General features: G+C 34.2%; 1 protein-coding gene across 1 annotated transcript in view; it reads right to left on the reverse strand.

Annotated features, from left to right (window-relative positions):
* Nucleotides 1-20,814, reverse strand: part of Smp_149770 (putative g-protein coupled receptor fragment) — a gene marked incomplete at both ends in the record, with an annotated part of 36,374 nt that extends 15,560 nt beyond the window's left edge. Inside the window, 2 exons of the mRNA XM_018796584.1 lie at nucleotides 6,447-6,529; nucleotides 20,751-20,814. Of these exons, the coding sequence (XP_018651712.1) occupies nucleotides 6,447-6,529; nucleotides 20,751-20,814 (147 nt within the window). The remainder of the gene's footprint in view (nucleotides 1-6,446; nucleotides 6,530-20,750) is intronic.
* Between the last annotated feature and the right edge of the window lie 1,259 nt (nucleotides 20,815-22,073).

Genomic DNA, 22,073 nt, shown 5'->3' on the forward strand with positions numbered 1-22,073 from the left:
GCATATGTTCCTACTTTTCGTATTTCCTCGATATATCCTTAATTCACAAGCATGGTAAGCAAAGATGGATAGTGCCTAGCAGTACATCCAGCTGACGAGTCCCAAATAGGACGAAACGCGCGTCCTGGATTCCACTGCTAGCCACTATCCATCTTTGCTTATAATGCTTGTGAATTACGGCTATATCGAGGCAATACGCACAGTATGCACATATGCCGATTACAGACTGACCAGTTGTCGTCCTAACACATCGATGGGAAGATTCTAACAAACAATAATAAAATGAATCATCACTGAATTACTTATTATTAGTCAGTAGTACACATCACTTGTTAACACAGTTTTATAACTCGAGTTCAAACACCGAAATATTGATTTTCATTTCTATTTTGTTTTGCATATAAATGTATATAATAATAAGTGGTCTAATTCACATGACCCCTTCTCATAATAAGGATAATAATGATAATACTTACATAAGGTATTTATGATTGATTATACTGGTGAATTATTAGTAAAACAATAGTAGAACGTCATGACAAGATTCACATTTCATATGGATTCAACTTGGGAATATTTAAAAAGTCTGCATAAAAGCTTTCAAAAAGTGATTAGATGACATTCATGTCGGATCGTTAGTGTTCACAATCAATCTTACATTAACGCTGATCTTCACCACTGAAATAAAGATAACGTAAGTATTCCTTGCATGTTTCTTCATAGAACATGGAAGAACAAAAAAAAATACACAAATCAACATGTGCACAAGGGTACTCATTGAGTTGAATAATAATTACCTACATGATAATAGACTGTAAAAATTTTATGAAAGAGCGTACATTCACATGGGTGACAGATGTAATTAATTAATTAATTAGGAAAAAAACAACATTGAAACAGAATAATTTACGACAGTAAATGCTCGTCTAGAAATAAATAGAGTTTAGATGTCTAAGAAAACCAATGTCACTTAATAAAGTAAGCCAACAACAAAAGTGAATGAATTGATTTGTCATAATAATTATATAGTTAATAATACTACCACACTTTGAGGAAATCACCCAACTGCGTCACAAGACAAGCCCTCACATTGAATCCTGAAGGCCAAAGGAGAAGAGGAAGACCAAAGAACACATTACGCTGAGAAATGGAGACAGACATGAGAAGAATGAACAAAAGTTGGATAGAATTAGGAAGGAAGACTCAGGAAAGAGTGGGTTTTAGAGTGCTGGTCGGCAGCCTTTGCTCCATTGGGAGTAACGGGAGTAAGTTAGTAAGTACGTAGCAACACTACATAGCAAGAGTGGTTGTTTTAGCAGAATCAATAGTAATAACAATGATAATAATAATAATAAAAGTAATGATAAATAACCCAATAAAATGATCGTAAAAAGTTGATTCTTTTGTTCCATTGCTTCACAGATATTAGGTAACAAATAACAGTGACGAATAGACGGATAGACGACTATTTATGTGAAAATGAAGTAAGCACGAATAATAATAGTAATAATAATAGCTATTATGATTAATAGTAGTTTTTTATATTACTGCTAATTGTTATTGTTGAGAAATAGAGACAGACAGGATATTTTAAATAATTAACAAAGCATAAATGGTAGGAAAAAATGCTTTTATTTATATGCATACTTCCACTTATTACAATGGGCTTAAAGTGGCGGTTATAGACAATCAATAAGAAACCCTGGATCTTTATATGATGCTATTCGGCTATCGTCAGCGGGCTGTGCCTGTAATCTTGAGGAGTCTGACTCCCTGTGTTCACAAGCTTCCCAATCAGAAACACAACCACTAAGCTGTTCGCGCCACAGCTGAACCCCTGTAGGACTGAGATGTATTTACAATTGACTGATCACTGAATAGTGACCAATATCATGAATATCATGTCCTTCATAGTGTAGATCGAATTCTATCGACCAAGTTGCAATGTGGCCACCGAATTGGGATCTTATAATTTTCAGCGAAGGTGAGAAAAATATCCCACGGATTTACAAAATTTCCAGCATTATTTATAAAGATAATTTCTTGAAGTTTTTTGGTCAAGACTGTTCTGGCTTCTAGAATGATTTGAATTCAAGAGATACTTTGAATTACTACGTTAATGAAAATATTTGTGATTTGTAGTCTCTGAAAACTTTCGACAGCCTAGCCACTACCGAAATGATTACCAGCAAATTAAATTAATGAAGAACATCTTATCGTAATACAAAACAAAGAGGTTAGAATGTTTGACTTCTTAAGAACTTCCAACGATATTTTTAACGATGTAAATGACTATATGGCAATTTTATTTTTACAAATGAAGTGTTTTGAAGCAGGAAAAGATTTTTATACTCTAAAGGTTATAAAAATATTTATATTCAGTATTTTTGATTAATGTATTATTTGGATAACTCCGCCTGTAGCTCCTCTACAGTTACTGCCGGTAGATGGCCGAGGTAAAGGAGAAGGGTTAGGCATCGAATTAGCAACTCCATCGCGTGGAAAATAACCTTGCCGAAAAATACGCTAACTCGAATATAAAATTTAGACTTCGATGTGGGGGTTGAAAAATCTTCATTCAGAAGAATTATGACGCCTCATGGTGAAAGCCGAAAATCTTCGGAATTCATGAGGCCGATGCACCTTCTAACAACCAGAGCAACAATTTTTATAAGTATGTGGAAGGTCCGAACAACATGGGAGACCAGGAGGGTCAGTCAAATAGCAAAGGAAATGAAGAGATACAACTTGGCAGTACCCAGAATCAGAGAAACCTACTAAACTCAAGCTGAACAGTGAAGGCTAGATACGGGAGAGATGCTGGTGTACGTGGGTCACGAAGAAGAAAGTGCTCCACACACTCGGTAAGTCGCCCTGATGCTGTCCAAAGAAGCACACGAAGCACTTATAGGGTATGAGTCTCAGGCATCCAGGATCACCAGAGCATCCTTTAAAACAAAGAAGGAAATCGACTGTATCTGCACCACTAGGAAATTGAGAATGTCAATGAAAGATTTGAGAATCAGTAGAGGTGCTGATATAGCTTCAGATCACCACTTGGTTGTAGCTAAGATCGAACTGAAGCTAAAGAGACACGATGTAAAGGAAAGTAGATCTGAGCAAATATGAAGACTAAATAGTCATCAACAGTGTTTCTAAACGAGACGGAAGATTCAGCAAACACTTAGCTTCGATATTGACAGGCTGGATTCCGTAAGGATCGGTCGTGTACAGACCAAATCGCGACACTACAGAACAATAATTTGAATGGAATTCCTCACAATACATGAACTTCCTTGATTATGAGAAAACATTTGACAGCGTGCACAGGAGAACCTTATGAACCTTGTTAGACACTATGGTGTACCTGAGAAGATCGTCGACATCATACAGAATTCATACGATAGACTACACCGCAATGTCGTGCGTAGAGGACAACTTACAAATGCATTCCAAGTGACGATCGAAGTTATACAAGCCTACTTACTCTCACCCTTCCTCTTTCTTCTGGTGGCTGACTGGATTATGAAGACCGCGACGTCGGAGGGAAAGCCCGAAATACAATGGACAGCTCTGAATCAGTTATAAGATTTGGACTTCGCAGATGACCTGGCCCTTCTGTCCCGTACACATGAGCAAATGTAGATGAACACAACTAGTGTAGCAGCAGATTCAATTGATGGAGGAGCTTTGGGAGAAGTAGGGACTTTAACACACCTAGTAAGCACCATCAATGGAAAAGGAGGGTCTGATACAAGGCAAGGATTGGCAAAGCAAGGGAAGCATTCCTACGGTTGAAGAGCATATAGAACTCAAAATAACTGTCAACCAATATCAAAGTCACAATATACAATACGAACGTCAAGACCGTCCTTCTGTACGAAGCTGAAACTTGGAGAACTACTACAACCATCATCAGACATATACAGGTATTTATCAACAATTTTCTACAGAGAGAGTTCAATGTCCATTGGCAAGATACCATCAGCAACAACTTACTGTGGAAGAGAATAAACCAACTGTCATATCAAGAGGAAATTAAGAAAAGACACTGGAGGTAGATTAGACATACATTACGGAAAGCACCAAACTTAATCACAAGGCAAGCACTTACCTGAAATCATAAAGGGAAATTAAAAAGAATAAGACCAAGGAACACATTGCGTCGGGAATCAGAAGCAGACATCAAAAGGATGAATAACACTTGTAAACAACTGGAAAGGATTGTCTAGAACAGATTTGTATGGAGAATTTCGATGGGTGGCCTACGCTCCCCCGCAAGGGGTGACAGGAGTAAGTAAGTAATTAGGTATCACTTGCATAGAGTAGTCAATATATTTATTGTATTTTGTAAAATAGGGCTGAAGCATCTTTAGATGACAATTATGTAAAAGCTATCTATAGCTAACAGTCAATAACTGTAACAACAGTGTTATATATATTCCATTGGTTGAAAAAGTATAAGAACACATCAACAGATCAGGTATTTCATATAACATTGGATTTTTACTATGCTAAGAAAACAAGTTAACTATTACCCAAATTTCAACCTTGAAGCCTACTCTTCTATTGTTTATATATATATATATATATATAGATATAGAGAGAGAGAGAGATTGTATATTACTGATACATACTACTATTCACCTTAGTAATACTATTATTATTATTATTGTCCTTAAAAGTTATTTCTACTGATTACTAAATAAGTATACTGAACTTTAATGAATATTTATTACTGAAGTACTAATGTATTTAAATTTTAAATCTATTGTTCTTTTAAGCAATATAATAGAAAGACCTTAGAAACTTTTCTTTGATGTATGGTAATATACCGACATATATATATATATATACTGCATTGCTTCATTGTTCCACTTACACTGTTCATGAGTAAATTTGAATGAACAATTACAATGAACAGTTGTTTCATATTAATATTTTTAAAAAGAAACACTCCTTTTGGTTGTTTAGATAGATACAAATGAAATTCATGATTTAACCGTGGGATTATGACCTTGGAAACATGTATTTTAAAAGAAAAAAAATATGGAACATGTGTTTAAGGAAATAATCTAATTAACGAATTTAAGCTTAAAAATCATTATCAAGTTAAGGGGGTTTTTGTGGAGATTTTTAAGTAATTTTTTATAGATGTAGTTGAAATCATGAGTCAATTGTAGCTAGACCACCATGGAAAACCTGGAAGCACTGGACGGCCGTTTCGTTCTATTATTAGACTCCTCAGCAGTGCGCATCCACGATCCCGCCTCACGAGATTCGAACCCAGGACCTACCAGTCTCGCGCGCGAGCAATTAGCCGATAGACCACTGAGCTGGTCGGCATCCAACGGTGTTGATGTCTAACTTCAACCAATCCATGAAGTTGAGCAACCATTCCACCAATGTATTCAGTGAGTTGATATCTCTCAAAATAGACCTGGTTGAACTAGTCCTGGGTTCGATCTCGCGAGGCGGGATCGTGGATGCGCACTGCTGAGTAGTCCCACAATAGGACGAGACGGCTGTCCAGTACTTCTAGGTTTTTCATGGTGGTCTAGCTTCAATCGACTGATGATTTCAACTATATATAAAAAATTATCAGTTTAGTTGACTGTTAATATGTAATTGTACATTGGGAAAAACTTAAGAGTAGTTATTTATTTGGGTTTTGATAAAATTGATTGTATGATATATGACAAGATATTTTTGTTTTGAATTGTTCATTCATAAAATCAGTCGATGATTATATTATTTTATTGACAGAAACTTAAGAAATAGATTCTATCATATTATTTGAAATGATATGTTGTTGACATTTCTATAGAGTAGATATGATGTGGCTAGCAGTGAAATGAAGAAAGGTTATTTTCTCCTATTTGAAATGAATTATTTGTACGTACTGGCATCTCATAGTTATAGTTCACAATGATTTCAACCCATTTCAATTCATTTCGAAAAGAGTCACGTTATACGCTGAGCTACTAAGACTAGAGAGCTATTAACTTAAATAACGGATAAGATGTTGATATCATCATCAATATGAATGTGAATTATCTCTTTATTGGTATTTAGAATTGTTAGGATGGCTTTCGAGAAGCATAATAAAACTCCTAGAGGCTCTAAAGGAGCCGAAGAGTTTCCATTCAATCAAAAACTGATGGAGTTTTCTAAAAGATCAACGTGGCATAATATAGTTGGACAGTGGTATAATTTGCCTCTTTGAGAATTGGCTGAATTATAATGATGTTATAACAAATGCTAATTCTTATAAATACCCATGATTTTCTGTACATATTTTATTCTTACCCAACAATCACTTCTCCTACTTTTTTCTGTCTTCTGAATTTGTAACTGTGGGTTTGTATACGTTCCAGTGTTGTTAGTTGGATATCGTATTATACGTTAATCAAGAAGCAAATGTAACAAGGACTAAATTTTATTACCTTTTTTTGCAATATACTGTTAGATTCAATGAACTTTAGAAAGGAATTCAACTGCATAGTAGCTTTCACTTGTTGATACCAATCTATGATAAAAATCATCCTTAACGTTTCAACTTATAAGCATGATTGAAATCGCTAATTTTTGATTTGACTGATTGATTAAATTACATCATTGATACTTCTTAATAATTTTCAGATGATCATGAAAATGTTCTGGAATCCAAGGGGGTTACTATTATGTAATTGTATAGTAAGACAAAATCAATGTCTAACAGTTTACCATCTGTATCGAGTCAGTTACTGAAATCGTTGTTTTATGTATATAAACCTATTACACAACATAAATTTAATAATGTCATTAAATGGCTACTTCATCTCTATGACTATCCTGTGAAAGCCGATTATTAACACCAATAGACATTAAAACTCATGTATAAATATCGTGTTACCAATCTCTATATTATTGTGTATTATTCCGCTTGAATCCTAGACATCCAAATGTTCTATATTTTGATGCTATGGAATAGAAGTGATGAAATATAACAGTTTTTCTAACATTTAAAACGTCAGCCACGAACAGTTATAACCTAGTGATAAAGATATGTTTATATTTTAAATGCTTTCTAATAATATAGTGTAAATATTTAAAACCACAAGCTCTGGGAATTAAATTCACATCTGTTATTCTGTGGTGTGTGCTACTGATGTCAATACATATAAGTAGTATGTGTCAGCAATCAAAAGTGAAATGTCTGGCAGCAGAAAGTTAAGAAGATCAAAGAAAAGAGAACGAGAACAGAAAATGATCGGTGTGGAAATGAAGAAACAGTGAAGTCTGAGACGAATGACTGACATTATGTAAATGAAGTATATACTATATAGTTCTCAGATTTAACTAAGACGTTCTGTAACTTTATGTTGAGTTACACTCGATTGTACCCACTTGTGTTCTCGTTCACTACGATTCCATATATAAGATGGAATGATAAAATAAAACTCAAGCATAAAACTGAAAACAGATTAGTCAGATATACATTTCAACTTAGCTTAGTATCTGTCATCTTAATACATACATAAAAACGATATTAACAAAGTGTGATTAGCATAATCCAATATGATAACAATTTTACATAAATCAAGCTTATCAAAAAAAATATTTCACTAATTTGTCATATAAAACTTGCCTTATCTTTATTATTATTGTTGTTAAAATAAGTTACAGTTTAGTTATAAGGGAAAAAAGATCAAGCGATCTCATGTCTCTCTATTGTTTTCTTCAATATCCCTTGTTCCCATTAAAAATTGTTACAACGATATTACTACTACTACCGCTATTGCTACTACTACTGCTACTACTACTACTACTGCTACTATTGCTACTACTACTACTACTAATATTACTGAAACGTTAATCGCGTAAACACAGTCTCTTCTTTTCTTTAACCATGAAGTAAAACAAAAACTTATTCTTTATTCTCATTTGCATTTGTTTTGATCATTGTTTTTGCATGACTATTATCTTTGCCAACTCTACTAACTGTCAAACAGATCACAGTTAACAGTTTCATTATCTTCATTATAAGATTTGTCTGTTAACAGGATTAGTTGTTTGAATCTTTAATGTGTTGTTATGTTCTTTTGTTTTTTTTTAAAAAAAAACTGAGTTATATTTTTCCTAGCATGTTCCATTTTCTGCACTAAATACAAATAAAACTTGATTCATCAATCTAGTTGACTTTCCTATATGAGTATGTTAATTATTGAGATAGATCTTTATTTTAGAATGAGGGTTTGTGGAAATTGTAGTGATTTTAATAGTTGAATTCATGAGTTGATGTAAGTTAGACTACCGTTGAAAACCTGGAAGAATTCGACAATGAGTTCGCACACACGACCGAAGATCCCAAGTCGGAGTTCTACATGTGGGATCGTTGATACACGTTGTTGAAGAGTCTCATACTAGGACGAGACGACTGTCCAACGTTTCCAGATTTTCAATGGTAGTTTACTATACATCGACACATAAATTCAACTATTAAAAAAATCTGTATTTATTGTATCAATATTGTTTATTACATAAATCTATTTTTATATAACTAGAAATAGCTTACAGTAAGATAGAATAATGAACGGTCAATGATTAAGTATAAATATGATGTACAATGAAGTATTAAAAGCTTATTCGCTTAAATAACCTCTATTAATTCTATATAGTTAAGATCATGAGTCGATTGAAGCTAGACCACTATGGAAAACCTGGAAGCACTGGACGGCCGTTTTGTCCTTTTGTGGGACTCCTTAGCAGTGCGCATCCACGATCCCGCCTCGAGAGATTCGAACCCAGGACCTACCAGTCTCGCGCCAGAGCATTTAACTGATAGTTAAATGAGCCGGTATCCAACGGTGTTAATGTCTAACCTCAACCAATCCATGAAATTGCTCGACCAACTTCCATTGTACTGAGGTAGATTTCTATCTCTACCTGACATGGATTAGCTCCACTGGCTACGAATACTCACTAGAACTCCAGGAATCACCTCATGGAGCCAGTCACTAGTGAGCATATGATCATTATCACAAAAGGGTTTTGTGGAGACTGATTCTGTTCCTTTAAAAACAACAGTTTTGGAAGTCAGAAATGAATGTTTCATTATTCTCAAAAAAATTACCATTGGTAATTACTATTTTATAATGGAAAAATGTAACGTTTTGGTGGTTTTATGAAAACATTTTCCACTTCTAAACTATACCTTTACTCAGGTGTTAATGAATACTATAAATAAATGAACAGTTAACCTAACTTATATAATGAGCATTCAAATTTAAAAAACCCATGTGTCATTCCTTCAAGAACCGCAAATACATACTACTGAATGATTCCAAGCTATCAAAGAAAACAAAATCACATTTTGCTCATTATTTCTTAATTTCTAAAGTGATAAAAAAGGATTTCTGTTCTGAAAACCTTATATCTATTCAACATAATCAAATGAAGGATTGAATTCTCATAAAAACCAATGAACAAAATCTTTCAAAAACTAAAACAAATTTTCATAGTTAAAAGCGTGAGTCAATTGAAGCTAGACCACCATGGAAAACCTGGAAACACTGGACGGCCGTTTCGTTCTATTGTGTGACTTCTCAGAAGTGTGTGGTGGAAGCAGTGACCAGTGGAGTTCTAACCACATCTGTTGTGAGATAGGAACTCACTGAAGACAATTGGTGAACGGTTGCTCAACTTCGTGGATTGGATGGAGTTAGACGTAAACACCATGGGATGCCGGCTCAGTGGTCTATTGGTTAAGTGCTCTGGCGTGAGACTGGTAGGTTGTGGGTTCGAATTTCGCGAGGTGTGATCGTGGATGCGCCCTGATGAGGAGTCCCACAATAGGACGAAACGGCCGTTCAGTGCTTACAGGTTTTCCCTGGTAGACTAGCATCAATTGACTCACGCTTTCAACTATGATAATACTAAATCTCCACCAAAAAACCCTTTCTGATAATAAAACGAATTTCATGAAATGTATACAAATGCTGCATTTGTATCTTTCTAATAGTAAACTACCTAATATGAAAGAATTTGTAATGAAAATTATTACAAAACATTTTACCCTAGGTTACTTACGTGTATGTGTATGTGTGTATGTGTGTGCGTGTGTATGTATGTGTGTGTGTTTATTTTTTTTATTTTTTGCTCCATTACAATCCATTGTGTTTTTCTTTACATAATTAAAATACCATATGGATATAATTCTTAATTAACAGTCTATTGAAATTACTATCTATCCATTTGTTCTATATGTATAATTGTAATTCTATTATTATTATTAAAATAATAATTAATTGCATGGAAACTAACTATCTGTTGTAATACAATTTGGAATGAAATTAAATTAAATGTGAATGTAACAATTTAACTAATAGAATTTTCAACAACAACAAAAAAATTAAATTAAACATTTTGATGTGAATAAAAATGAACAAATAAACAATTTTGTGGATTTGTTGAAGTTAGACATTAACATCGTTGGATGCTGGCTAGCTCAGTGGTCTAGAGATTAAGCGTTCGCACGCGATATCGATAGGTTCTGAGTTCGAATCTCGCGAGGCGTGGTCGTGGATGATCCCTGCTGAGGAGTCCCACAATAGGACGAAACGGTTGTCTACTGCTTCCATGTTTTCATTAGTGTTCTAGCTTACATCAACTCATGAATTCAACTATTAGAATGAAAACTGTCTACATTTGAAAATCAATTAGATGTTGTAAGATTTTGTTGAAAGTATCCAATTTTTTTCTTCTAGACTTCATAAATCAACTTGATTAACATCATTTACTCTGTGTTACTACTTTTGACTGGGTCATGAATGAATTATTCAACGATAATGTTTGTCTATCAAGTCCTGAGTTCAAATCTCACGAAGCGGGATCGTGGATTCGCCCTGCTGAAGAGTCCTGCAATAGGATGAAATAGCCATCCAGTTCTTCTAGGTTTGCCATGGTGGTCTAGCTTCAATTGACCCATGTTTTCAACTAATAAAATAATTAAACATTTAGTTAGAATGAAAAGGAACAGAATTTGATTTATGGAGATTGTAGTGATTTTATTAGTTGAATTCATGAGTTGATGCAGGTGGCTTCCATGAATATTTGGGTTACCTATTCTTGCCATCTGAATATTTCAACAAGTTATCTGTTTTCTTATTTGTTTTAACACATCATTATGCCTATTAGTCTTATAACCTATTCAGGTACGGTTGTAAAACGTTTACGACCGTTCGCTGTACAACTTACAAAAAAAGCCTAATCAGAGATACCATGGTTGCTGGCAATATGCATAGAGAAGAATATACATTATTCAAATGTTGATTCTTGAAATGCTAACGTCTAACTGGCGACCACTCAATATTTATCGCAAGGATCGGTCAAGAAGTAAGAAAACAAAGCTTGTTGAAATACTTTGTGTTGACAATTCTATATTGTACCGAAAATATATTATTGAATAAAGCCACTAATAATAATAAGCTAGAACATCATGGAAAACCTGGAAACACTGAACGGTTGTATCGTCCTAGTATAGAACTCCTCAGTAGTCTAGAGGTTAAGCATTTACGCATGAGACCGAAGGTCCTGTGTTCAGATCTCACATGCGGGATCGTGGATGTGTACTGCTGAAAAGTACAATACTAGAACGAAACGGCCGTCCATTGCTTCCACGTTTTTCATTAGTGTGCTAGCTTACATCAACTCATGAATTCAACTATTGGAATGAAATGTGTCTACATTTGAAAATCAAATAGATGTCGTAAGATTTTTTTCTTCTAGACTTTGTGAATTAACTTGATTACCATTATTTCATCTGTGTTACTACTTTTGACTGGGTCATCAATGAATTAATTAACGATAATAATTGTCTATCAAGTAAAATGAACCAAAAACAACAATGAATTCAAAACAAAATTTAATTTAACACTAAGAATAGTGTAGGAAGAAAAACAATTAGGAATAAAGCAGACAATTCTTTTTTAAATAATGAATTTTATTTCAGTTTTATTGGTCTACGTGTTTATACGTGTTCATGTGAACTAGACGATATTTTAAGTGACTATTCATTAATTGGTCATTACAATTTCCAACCTGAAGGCTAGCAGAACACTTTAAAAAGTTAAAAGTTAATTGAATGAAAATCAATTCAAATCCACTTCAGTAGCTAAATGAATAACACGATGGCACTTGAAGCAGATGGTATTGGATTCGAGTCTCGGGATGAATATCAACTCTTGGATGCAGGCATATCCAGCCGACGAGTCCCAAAAATAGGACGAAACGTGTCTTCTGGATCTCACTGCTAGCCACTATCCATCTTTGTTTATAAAGCTTGTGACTTAAGGCAATATCGAGGTGGTCAGCACAGGATGCACATATGCCATCAAGAGACATTAATAGCAATCCTAAACAACAATGAGAAGATACAAGCAAACAACACCAAGTGAATATACCCATAGTTTAAAAGTTTTTACACAGTTGTAAGCCCTCATAATAGATTTCATAAATTCCGTCACTAAAAATTTGTCTGAAATTCATTTATGAAATTTTGAGTCATCTCAAAAATAAAGTGTATGTCACCAAACAACACCAAACAGTTGATATTGGATTTAATAAAGTGAATAGAAGTAACAAACATTATGCCTAAGCCTGAACTGTGATATGATTTTGTATTTCTAATAGTCAGGTAATTATATTCAACCACCATACATTTCATTACAATTTATTCATCAGGATGAGGACTTGTGGAGATTGTAGTAATTTTAATAATTGAATTCATGAGTAGATGTAAGCTAGACTACCATTTAAAACCTGGAAGCGTTCGACGGTGAGTTCGCGCACGTGACCGAAGGTCTTGAGTTTGCGCCCTGTGTGTGGGATTATGGATGTGTACTGTTGAGTAATCTCATACTGTGACGAAACGGCTGTTAAATGTTTCTAGGTTTTCAATGCTGGTCTAACTCATATCGACTCTCACATATTGATAAAAAACCTTTTGAAAAAGGTTTATGTTTGTCCAAATTGCACGTATGTATATGAAAAAGTTTGTTTCTACAATGACAAATGATGTGAAATCTGACGAGTTCAAAGGTCAATACCGTAACGTTTACAGAAATCTCAAATCAAAACCTTATAGAGTTATAATCAACATACCACTTACTGTCGTAAACAATTCCATTCAGACAAGTATGGAGTATACTTAAGCTTTTTTTTAAAAAAATGTTTGAATCAGACGTCAGACCTTCATAACAAGTTATCAAATGGGTATTCCATTTTCTTTAAAAATGCAATCACAATATATCTACGTTTAACATATTGTTAACTTTTGGAAACAATTTATAATACTTATAGACCATAAAATAAGTAGCAAATACATTTAACCGAATAAAATTTATTCCAAAAATTTACTTTCAATTCTCTCTCTCTAAAATCTAAACAAACTCTCACAAAAACATAATTTTTAGGGCATAAATAAAAAAAAATAGATAGACAGGTGATATGTAACAAATGATGTTTTTATATAATTTGATCTACATGACCTACCTCAGTCATTTATTAAATTATCACTATTGTTGTTTATATGGAGGTTGTTTTTCAATTTCATAGTTAATATCACAGACTGATCTTAGTTAAATAACCTTTGAAAACTAGGAATGATTGGACAACCGTTTCCTTCTGGTATGGGATTCTTCAACAGTGCGCATTCATGACTATACCACCAAAGACCAAACACAGGACCTTCGATTTATGACGCAAACGCCTAACCTATAAACTATTAAATCAGCTTCCACCGGTATATTTGTTTGGCTTTAGGCAGTCAGTAATATCGTGCAACCATTTTCCAATGTACTTAGTCTGTAACTGCCTCGCATGCGTTTGTTTGTGAAATCGAAGGTCTTGAGTTTGATCTGCGGTGGTAAGTTTGTTGACGCTCACTGAAGAGGAACACCATGCCAAAGGGAAACCGCTGTCCAAAGATTCCCTCTTTGGAGTAGTTATTTAGATAAGATCATTCTCTAATGTTAACCATGAGACTAAATTATTGCCTTTACACTGTTTCTAAGTAATAAAATTGGGAGAATAGAATTATTCTTTTATAGACTAGACTTTTTTTATAGTTAATGTCTTTTTATTCGCAACCTATGCTTTCTAATGTGCTTTTTTTCTTAATTCTATTTTTGCCGTCTGACATATATACATATATATATGCAAAGAGAAAGAAAGGGGGAAAAAAGGAATTCCATTATTTGCATTATTATTATTATTTTCATAATGTATATTTCCAAATGTTTAGTATATAATGATCGAGTAGAAATTTGTCTCTCCGGGGAATCGTTTCAGTAAAGTAAAAAAAACTCCACTGTTAAATATTCATGGTGTTATATCCCCTGGCGAATTATGAATGGTAAATCTGAGGTCTATTTATGGACACACGCAAGCAATCGATATATCAAACAGGCACCCATACGTTATAACAACTGGCGACGGGGTAAAAAAAAGGCTTTAACTTCCGATCAATTTCAGTTGCTAGTCCAGAGACAAGAGCAGCGTTTTAAAAAGAGTCAGTTGGATTTCATTGACAAGTTACACGCGAAGCTGCTGAATCACCCATGCTTTGGGGGTGCAACGGAAGTTGACGCATTGATTTCCAAATTGCGTACAGAACTGGAAATCGATTGCAGAACAAATGAATATGCAGAGGAAAGCCTCAATGAATCCGCGAAAAACAGTAATTTAAATGCAGCAGTAGCAGTCCTACATGATCAGCCCAGTAGTCCGGTACTGTCTGTTTCAGAGACACGCCCTATACACGGTCCAAGTCCTATTAACCCCGAAAACGGACGTGCAAACAGTGGATCAACCTGTTTACAGAAAGACAATGTCTTGCTAAATGCTCATGAAATTGCTGCAGTACTCGCCCACGAAGAAACGGGAAACAAATCGAGCAGTATATTGAATACAGTGGCGCCAAATGAAACTAGTCATGATACGAAAAATGTTTCTAATGAATCTAATGATCAAAATTCTCTAATTGTTCTACCAGATTTAGATTATTTTGATGATTCATATGTTCCTGTTGAAATCTCTTATAAAAATGGGGTAAAAGTGTCAGATGCATTAAATGATAATCAAGAATCCAATATGATTTTCATAGATACTGATTATGATTCATTATCTACTAATGAGGTTCCGAATAAATTCAAGGAAATTGTTCCAGAAGAATCAGGCGCTGGTGACCAAATGTCAAATCAAATGTCGATCCTCATGATCTCGTCAGTTCTAATGGATTCCCTGTTAAATGTGACAAACATGACAAACATATCGCATTAATAGTAACTTGGCTATATGAGGATCCAACAGTCTTTCGTGGGGGAGGAGGAATTCGAGAAATTTAAAATCCGGATATCAACTCCGGATTTCTCAAAAAGGAGAGGTGTTATATCCCCTGGCGAATTATGAATGGTAAATCTGAGGTCTATTTATGGACAAATGTAATATGCCTATTCCCTATTGTATAGTTGTTAAATAACTGACCTAATCGTATTCGTGTTCCTCTTATCATAACCTTTATTTTGACCTTTGAACTATTATTATTGATTACTTTCCCCCTATCCACAGCCACATTGGCCAATTATTGTACAAATGTTATTTTTCTATTTTTTGGAATAATGTGGTCTGTTTGGTTAGTATATAAACCCAGTTTGCTTGTGAATAATGATTCATATTGCTGAGGCTGTTATTTGTGTTCTGGACTTAACTGGCTGGGCTAGGCAGAAAGCAGGGCCGATACGCACTCAAGACTGCTCGTACGATTTCAAGTATCATTTGCGTCCGATCAGTAAAATCCACTCCTCTCTAATTTCACGTTCATATATATTACGAGTTCATACGTTATAACACATGGTAAGATGATTAAAATGATGAAGCGGTTATTTTCGATGTGCTTTTTGTCAGAGCTTTACTCTATCTGATGTTTTACAATGAACAATAATAATCAATGCTTATCAAGCGATGGTGTAAGTCCTCGATTTAATGCCTGTTGTGATCGTGACTTTGTACAAATGAGTAGTCATATGCTAAGTTGAACTTACTATCCGTCTGGTCTATAGTCTTTGTCTATCCAAAGTCAGTTCGTGATGTAAACTACAGATTCGAAGTATTTATAGAACACCAATGAGAGAGGAAAGAAGGAAATAAAATATAAAGGTAAATAGGGTATTAGTATTACTTATTAAACAATTTTGAACAATTAATCATCAGATTGACAGGTTATGTAATAACTAGCAATGTTATGTGGTTGATACTTGTCGACAGGAAAACCTGTCTGACCTAGGTTCTGTGTTAGTCAGGACTAGTCAACAAGGAGCATCTGTAAGCTTAAGGGAACTACTACTGATTGTGGGAGATGAACTTAAGTCATTTAATTTCAAAGTCTGAGATGTAACCACTGACCTATCTGGACTACGATTGACTTCCTTCTTAATTGAGACATTTACAACTGATTGATCATGGAGTATTGACCAACGTTAAGTATATCTTATCTTTCAGTGATGATCAGATATGAATATCTAGTAAGTGTAAATAAATAAATGACTTCTAGAGAGTCAAGTATTACTAATATTTATTTAAGGATATGAATCTGGATAACGAGCGTAATTCGGAAACTGAAAGGGAAGAAATTTTTTTCAAATACCAAGAGAATGTAGTACATTTTATCGACAGATTAGAGAAAAGTAGAAGAAACTGAAAAACATATCTTATCCCTCGTTTTTCTTTAACTTCTAAATCATTGTGTGACCTTTTGCTGCTTGAACTCTCGGAACATCTTATGATGTAATCTCTTTTTATTCTCTTATAGATTCATATTTATCAATAAAATTTCCATTTATAACTTGTTTTAGTCTGTTGGATCACAATGATATTTCTTTCAATAATATTAGGTTTTCAGATTTTTCTTCAATAGATTCATTTTACAAATTTCCCTATACATATAGTTCTTTTTAAAATCTTGAAAAGATCAAGAACAAATATTTGAAATCACGAAATTGAGCAACCATTCACCAATATCATCAGTGAGTTGATATCTCCCAACAGACCTGGTTGAACTCCACCGGTTACTGCTTCTCACTAAAATGCCGACTCAGTGGTCTATCGGTTAAGTGCTCTGGTGCGAGACTGGTATGTCCTGGGTTCTAATCTTGCGAGGTGGGATTGTGAGCGCGCGCTGCTGAGGAGTCCCACAATAGGACGAAACGGCCATCCTGTGCTTCTAGGTTTTCCATGATGGTCTAGCCTCAATTGACTTATGATCTCAACTCTATAAAATTACTAAAATCTCCACTAAACCCCTTCTGATAATATGAAATCATTTTATCTAATTTTTGCTCTTTTCAACTTAAAAGAAAAACTTATTTTAAACATAATCTACTACTAATTAAATTCAAATTGAAAATGTTATCAACATTCATTTCATACAGTCACTATTTTTATAGACATTTATAGAACAATAAATCTTAAGGTGTATCACGTTTATGAACGGTTGACTAGTTATAAAAAAATCTACATTTCAGTACGTTAGTTAATCATTGAGTAGTAATCAGTAATATGCCCTCAAATGCCCTGGCAAGGCCAAGGATGGGAAGGGTTAGCTCTCCCTCTCGAAATGCTCTCACATGGAAACGCGTATCAGCCACTACCAGGGTAGTCCTACTCACTGCCTTCTCGAAGTAGGGGTGTTGTTTACCAAATTGAGAGAACGAAAAGCGAGTGTCCAGCGCTCTAACCAAGTTGATGGATACGAAGTATCGCACAATTTTAACCACATTTAATAATATATATCATCTTATTAGTTGTCCAGGCATTTACAGCTGAAAGGATCACTTCCCTTTTGTATTTCGGGTTAATTTCAAAGCCCTAAGTAATCCCTGTTAAAAGTTTTCACAATCAGTGAAAATGCTGATGATACTCTTATTATCCAGCGCTCTTTTGGAAGCTTCTAGGAAAATTCTGGAAGACAAAATATTATGTTTATGTTATATAAACTGGACACCCATCAAACCTTTATCAATTTTAGTATATATTCTAGAGACTTTCGATGTCTAGAAACTCGGTGTTTAAGTGTTCAATCACAAGATGTGTCAGCTACTTGAATGGGTGTTTGCCTATCTTAATAAGTTGGTTCTAATCCTAATGAAAACATTAGGTGGAACTAAGATATTCTCCCCCAGCCGGGATACGAACCCGGGACCACTCACAGAAGATATTCCACCATACAATAAACTTTATCCAGTACCCTAATGTAAACATGGATTAATTCAGGCTTTTCCACGAAACGTCCTGTAAAAATTTATCAAGTACATATATATAAGCTTACAAAATCATATATATTCATATATATAGCGAGAGAGAGAGAGAGAGAAGTATAAAAATGTAATCTCCGGGAACAATATCAATTTTATATCGAAATGAGATATAAAACTAAAGTATCCTTGACACTTAATTCGCAGCTATAAAAAATGGATTCGTCAACATTGTTTTCAAGCTAATGAGGTCAAATACATTATTACATTATCAAAAAGACTTAAAAAATAATAATAATCCATGTATTTTATTATATGCATAATTTTAAATAACTATTAATCTTTTCATCAGTATGGGGTTGTGGAGATTAATTATGTTTTTGATTGAGATCATGAATCAATTGATGTTAGACCAACATTGAAAACCTGGAAGCACTGGACGGCCATCTCGTCCTATTGTGGAACTTATCAGCAGTACGCATCCACGGGATTCGAACCCAGGGCTTACTGTCTTGCGCGCGAACGCTTAACCTCTGAACCACTGAGTCTTCATCTAACGGTGTTAATGTCGTACCCCAGCCAATCTTTTATTACTGTTTGATAAACGGTAAAGTAAATTGTATTTTTTGTTGTTATATTTTTGGCATCATTTTAACTAATGATTAAAGCTAGTTTGTAATACGAATCTGAAATATCATTAAAAAGCATAGAATATGTGATAGTTGTTTCATGCTACACTATATGAAGGTCTAAATTTGATTCATCGTTTTGAGTTCTAGGATGAAATAGCTGTCTAGTGTCATGTGGTTTTCACTGGTGACTGATAGAACCTACAAAACAACCTGTTTCATGAAGTCGTAACCGAGTGACATTGAGCAGTCATTTTGTTTTCGTTTAATTTTTGCTCATCAGTAGTTATCTACAAACACGGATAGATGGATAGATGGATATTCAAATGATTCATAGGATGTCTGTTACTAACTAAGCCAATAAAGGTTTTCTAAATGTAATCTTTGAAATGAACAACGCCTACGAATTCTTCATTCTTAAATAACTTCTAATAGTTACGAAACGTGTGATAATCATAAACAGTTAAATAATTTCTTACAATATCAACAATTAACTACATACACTTATAAATAATCTGTAATGTTACGAGTATATGGTATATATGTCAATTAACGACTAGCCAAAAAGTCATGTTCCTAAACTCTAGTAGAATTGTTTCAGTCACGTTTATAGTGTCAACAGGGAAGTAGTAAGTTAATTTTTTCAGTTCAATGATAGAATATAATTATTAATAGAATCTGAATAGTTATTTCTATGTATGTTACTTAACAATAATTATTCCTTATTTAGTCCTGTAAACAATAAATCAAGTAAAGATAACTAATTATTCATTGCCATGATTAATATTTTAAATGACAGAAACATTAAAACATCAGAAAAAAGCTTCGACAGTACAGAAGAAAACGTTGTTTATGAATATGGAGTTTAAAGGAGACAGGGCTGCTGAATAAACGGATTTCAAAATCTTTGAATAAAACATTCTACGCAGCTAAGCTTAGAATTGTTTTCTCTAGCCGGCCTACCATTCTGGGGTGTGTTAAGGATAAACTCTCGCTTTGGGCCATATCAATGTGTATCTATAAATTTACTTGCCCATGTGGGGCATGTTACATAGGCCGCACAAAGCGGTCACTTTTCAAACGCACCTCGGAACACTATCTGGTTTGGCTCTTAAAAGAAGAATGTTAAAAGATTACTAGTCCGATACAGGAGTATTAAATTAACTGTGGACACACCGCTCCAAAAGACGCTTCTTTTAAAGTAATCTACAGAGTCAAAGGAACCGGATCGAAGGGGGATCGAATCAATATTTTATGCACTGCTGAGGCATTGGTAATCTATGAAATATAGCCTGAACTTTGCGTGCAGAAACGATTTGTTCAACCTCTCACCCTACCTTGGCCCTAATTCCCTTATTGGATATGATTCTGGTTGTCGTTTTTGTTTTTCTTCGTTTTTCTTTTCTGCACTTTTACTTGATTATTATCGATTTTTTGCTTTTAAAATTACTGTCTTGCATTTTAAACTCTAATCAGCCTCTTATTGGCATATGTGAATCCTGTGAGAACTGCCTCGATTTTGCCTTAATTACCAAGCATTATAAACAAATTGCTATCACTACTCAGTGGCTAAGTGGCTAACGCGATGGTGTTTGAAGTGAACGGTGTTGGATTCGAGATTCAGGCATATCCAGCTGACGAGTCTCAAATGGGATGAAACGCTCATTCTGGTTTCTACTGTTAGCCACTATCCATCTTTGCTTATATGTAACTTATTTCTGTCAATATAACTTGACATTTACTTTCAATAACTAACATAAATTGAATAGATCTCTTTGATTGATCGAACAGTTAAAATTTCATGTGTAAAATATAATACAATGTAACTCACCCAACCACCAATCTTCAGAGATTTCATAGATAGCGGCTACTGGCATTGGAAGTGTTGCAACCATTAAATCGGCAACAGCTAAACTGGCTATTAAATAGTTGGAAACCCCCTGAATAGTATAAGGAAAAGAAACAGTTTAGTAAATTCTATTAGAATTTAATTCGATTAAGAATAAAACATGCTTAATCTATCTATATTTGATCATATTCATTGATATCTGTATACATGTGTGTAAGTAATTTTAAAATAAGATTCGTTTAGCGAAGAATTCTTCTTTCGATGTATTCATTTTCAAAGCTGTACAAAGCTGAAGTAAACGAGAACTCAGGTGGAGACTACCAATTTATTACTCCATACAAAATTACAGAATATCATCCTAAAATATGTGAACCATACATTGAATACTACATTTGCAAATCTTCCATCATTTGTCCTTCACATTCTGTATGATTCTTCAAGGTCACCATTCTTTTCTATTTCTCTCTATGTTTTCTGCAAATCGATCTTCCTAGCCTTCTGATGCCAGGCATTTCTCTTCTGATCAGTGTTATGTACTACTTATGTTGAAAGACATAAGTAGTATACGCAACATATATACTTATTTTATAAAATGATAAAAATTACAATGATAGCGATAATAAAATTTTGTTGAACATAGTAGCATCAAAATGTTATTTTTTATCAGGGAAACTAATAGCAGTTTTGTTTTCATGGCCTTTAATATTTATCATAAAGATTGATAGGGAAATAGTAATTAGGAAAGGAAGGCTCATTATGATAAATTGTTGAAATTAAAATGAAATGTTATCAGGAGGATCATATAATCGGAAATAAAACGGTTGGGGGTGAAAGGTCTATAGAAAAGATAAAATGAAAGCAGATGGCTGTAAAAGAAAAAAAACAAGGAGAAGAAGGAAAATTACGAAAGATTAGGACTGTAGTAGAGAAAGAGGTTATACCAGTTTCGTATGGACAAAATTCTGATTTTCACAGGTGTATAGCTAGTGCTTCGGCAATGTTAGGACGATCCAATATAACAACAGTTTTTATTCAAATTTTCGTGGGTGGAGATGCTCATAAACAATGAAATACACTCTCAGTTATAATTTTCCGAACTTCATTTTAAATACATATTTTCATAGTTGAATTTATGACCAGTGTAGTGCAATCCGTGTCGAGTTAAGACAGGTATCTTCTTCAGAAAATGTGTAAGTGGTTGCTCAGCTGTTCATGGATCGATGGAATTTAGACAATAACACCATTGGATGCTGGCCAGATTAGTTGTCTAAAGATTAAGCGTTCTCATGCGATCTCGAAGGTCCT

The sequence above is a fragment of the Schistosoma mansoni genome, chromosome 4, assembly GCF_000237925.1.
Source record: "Schistosoma mansoni strain Puerto Rico chromosome 4, complete genome".
In the NCBI taxonomy this organism is placed as follows: Eukaryota; Metazoa; Platyhelminthes; class Trematoda; order Strigeidida; family Schistosomatidae; genus Schistosoma; species Schistosoma mansoni.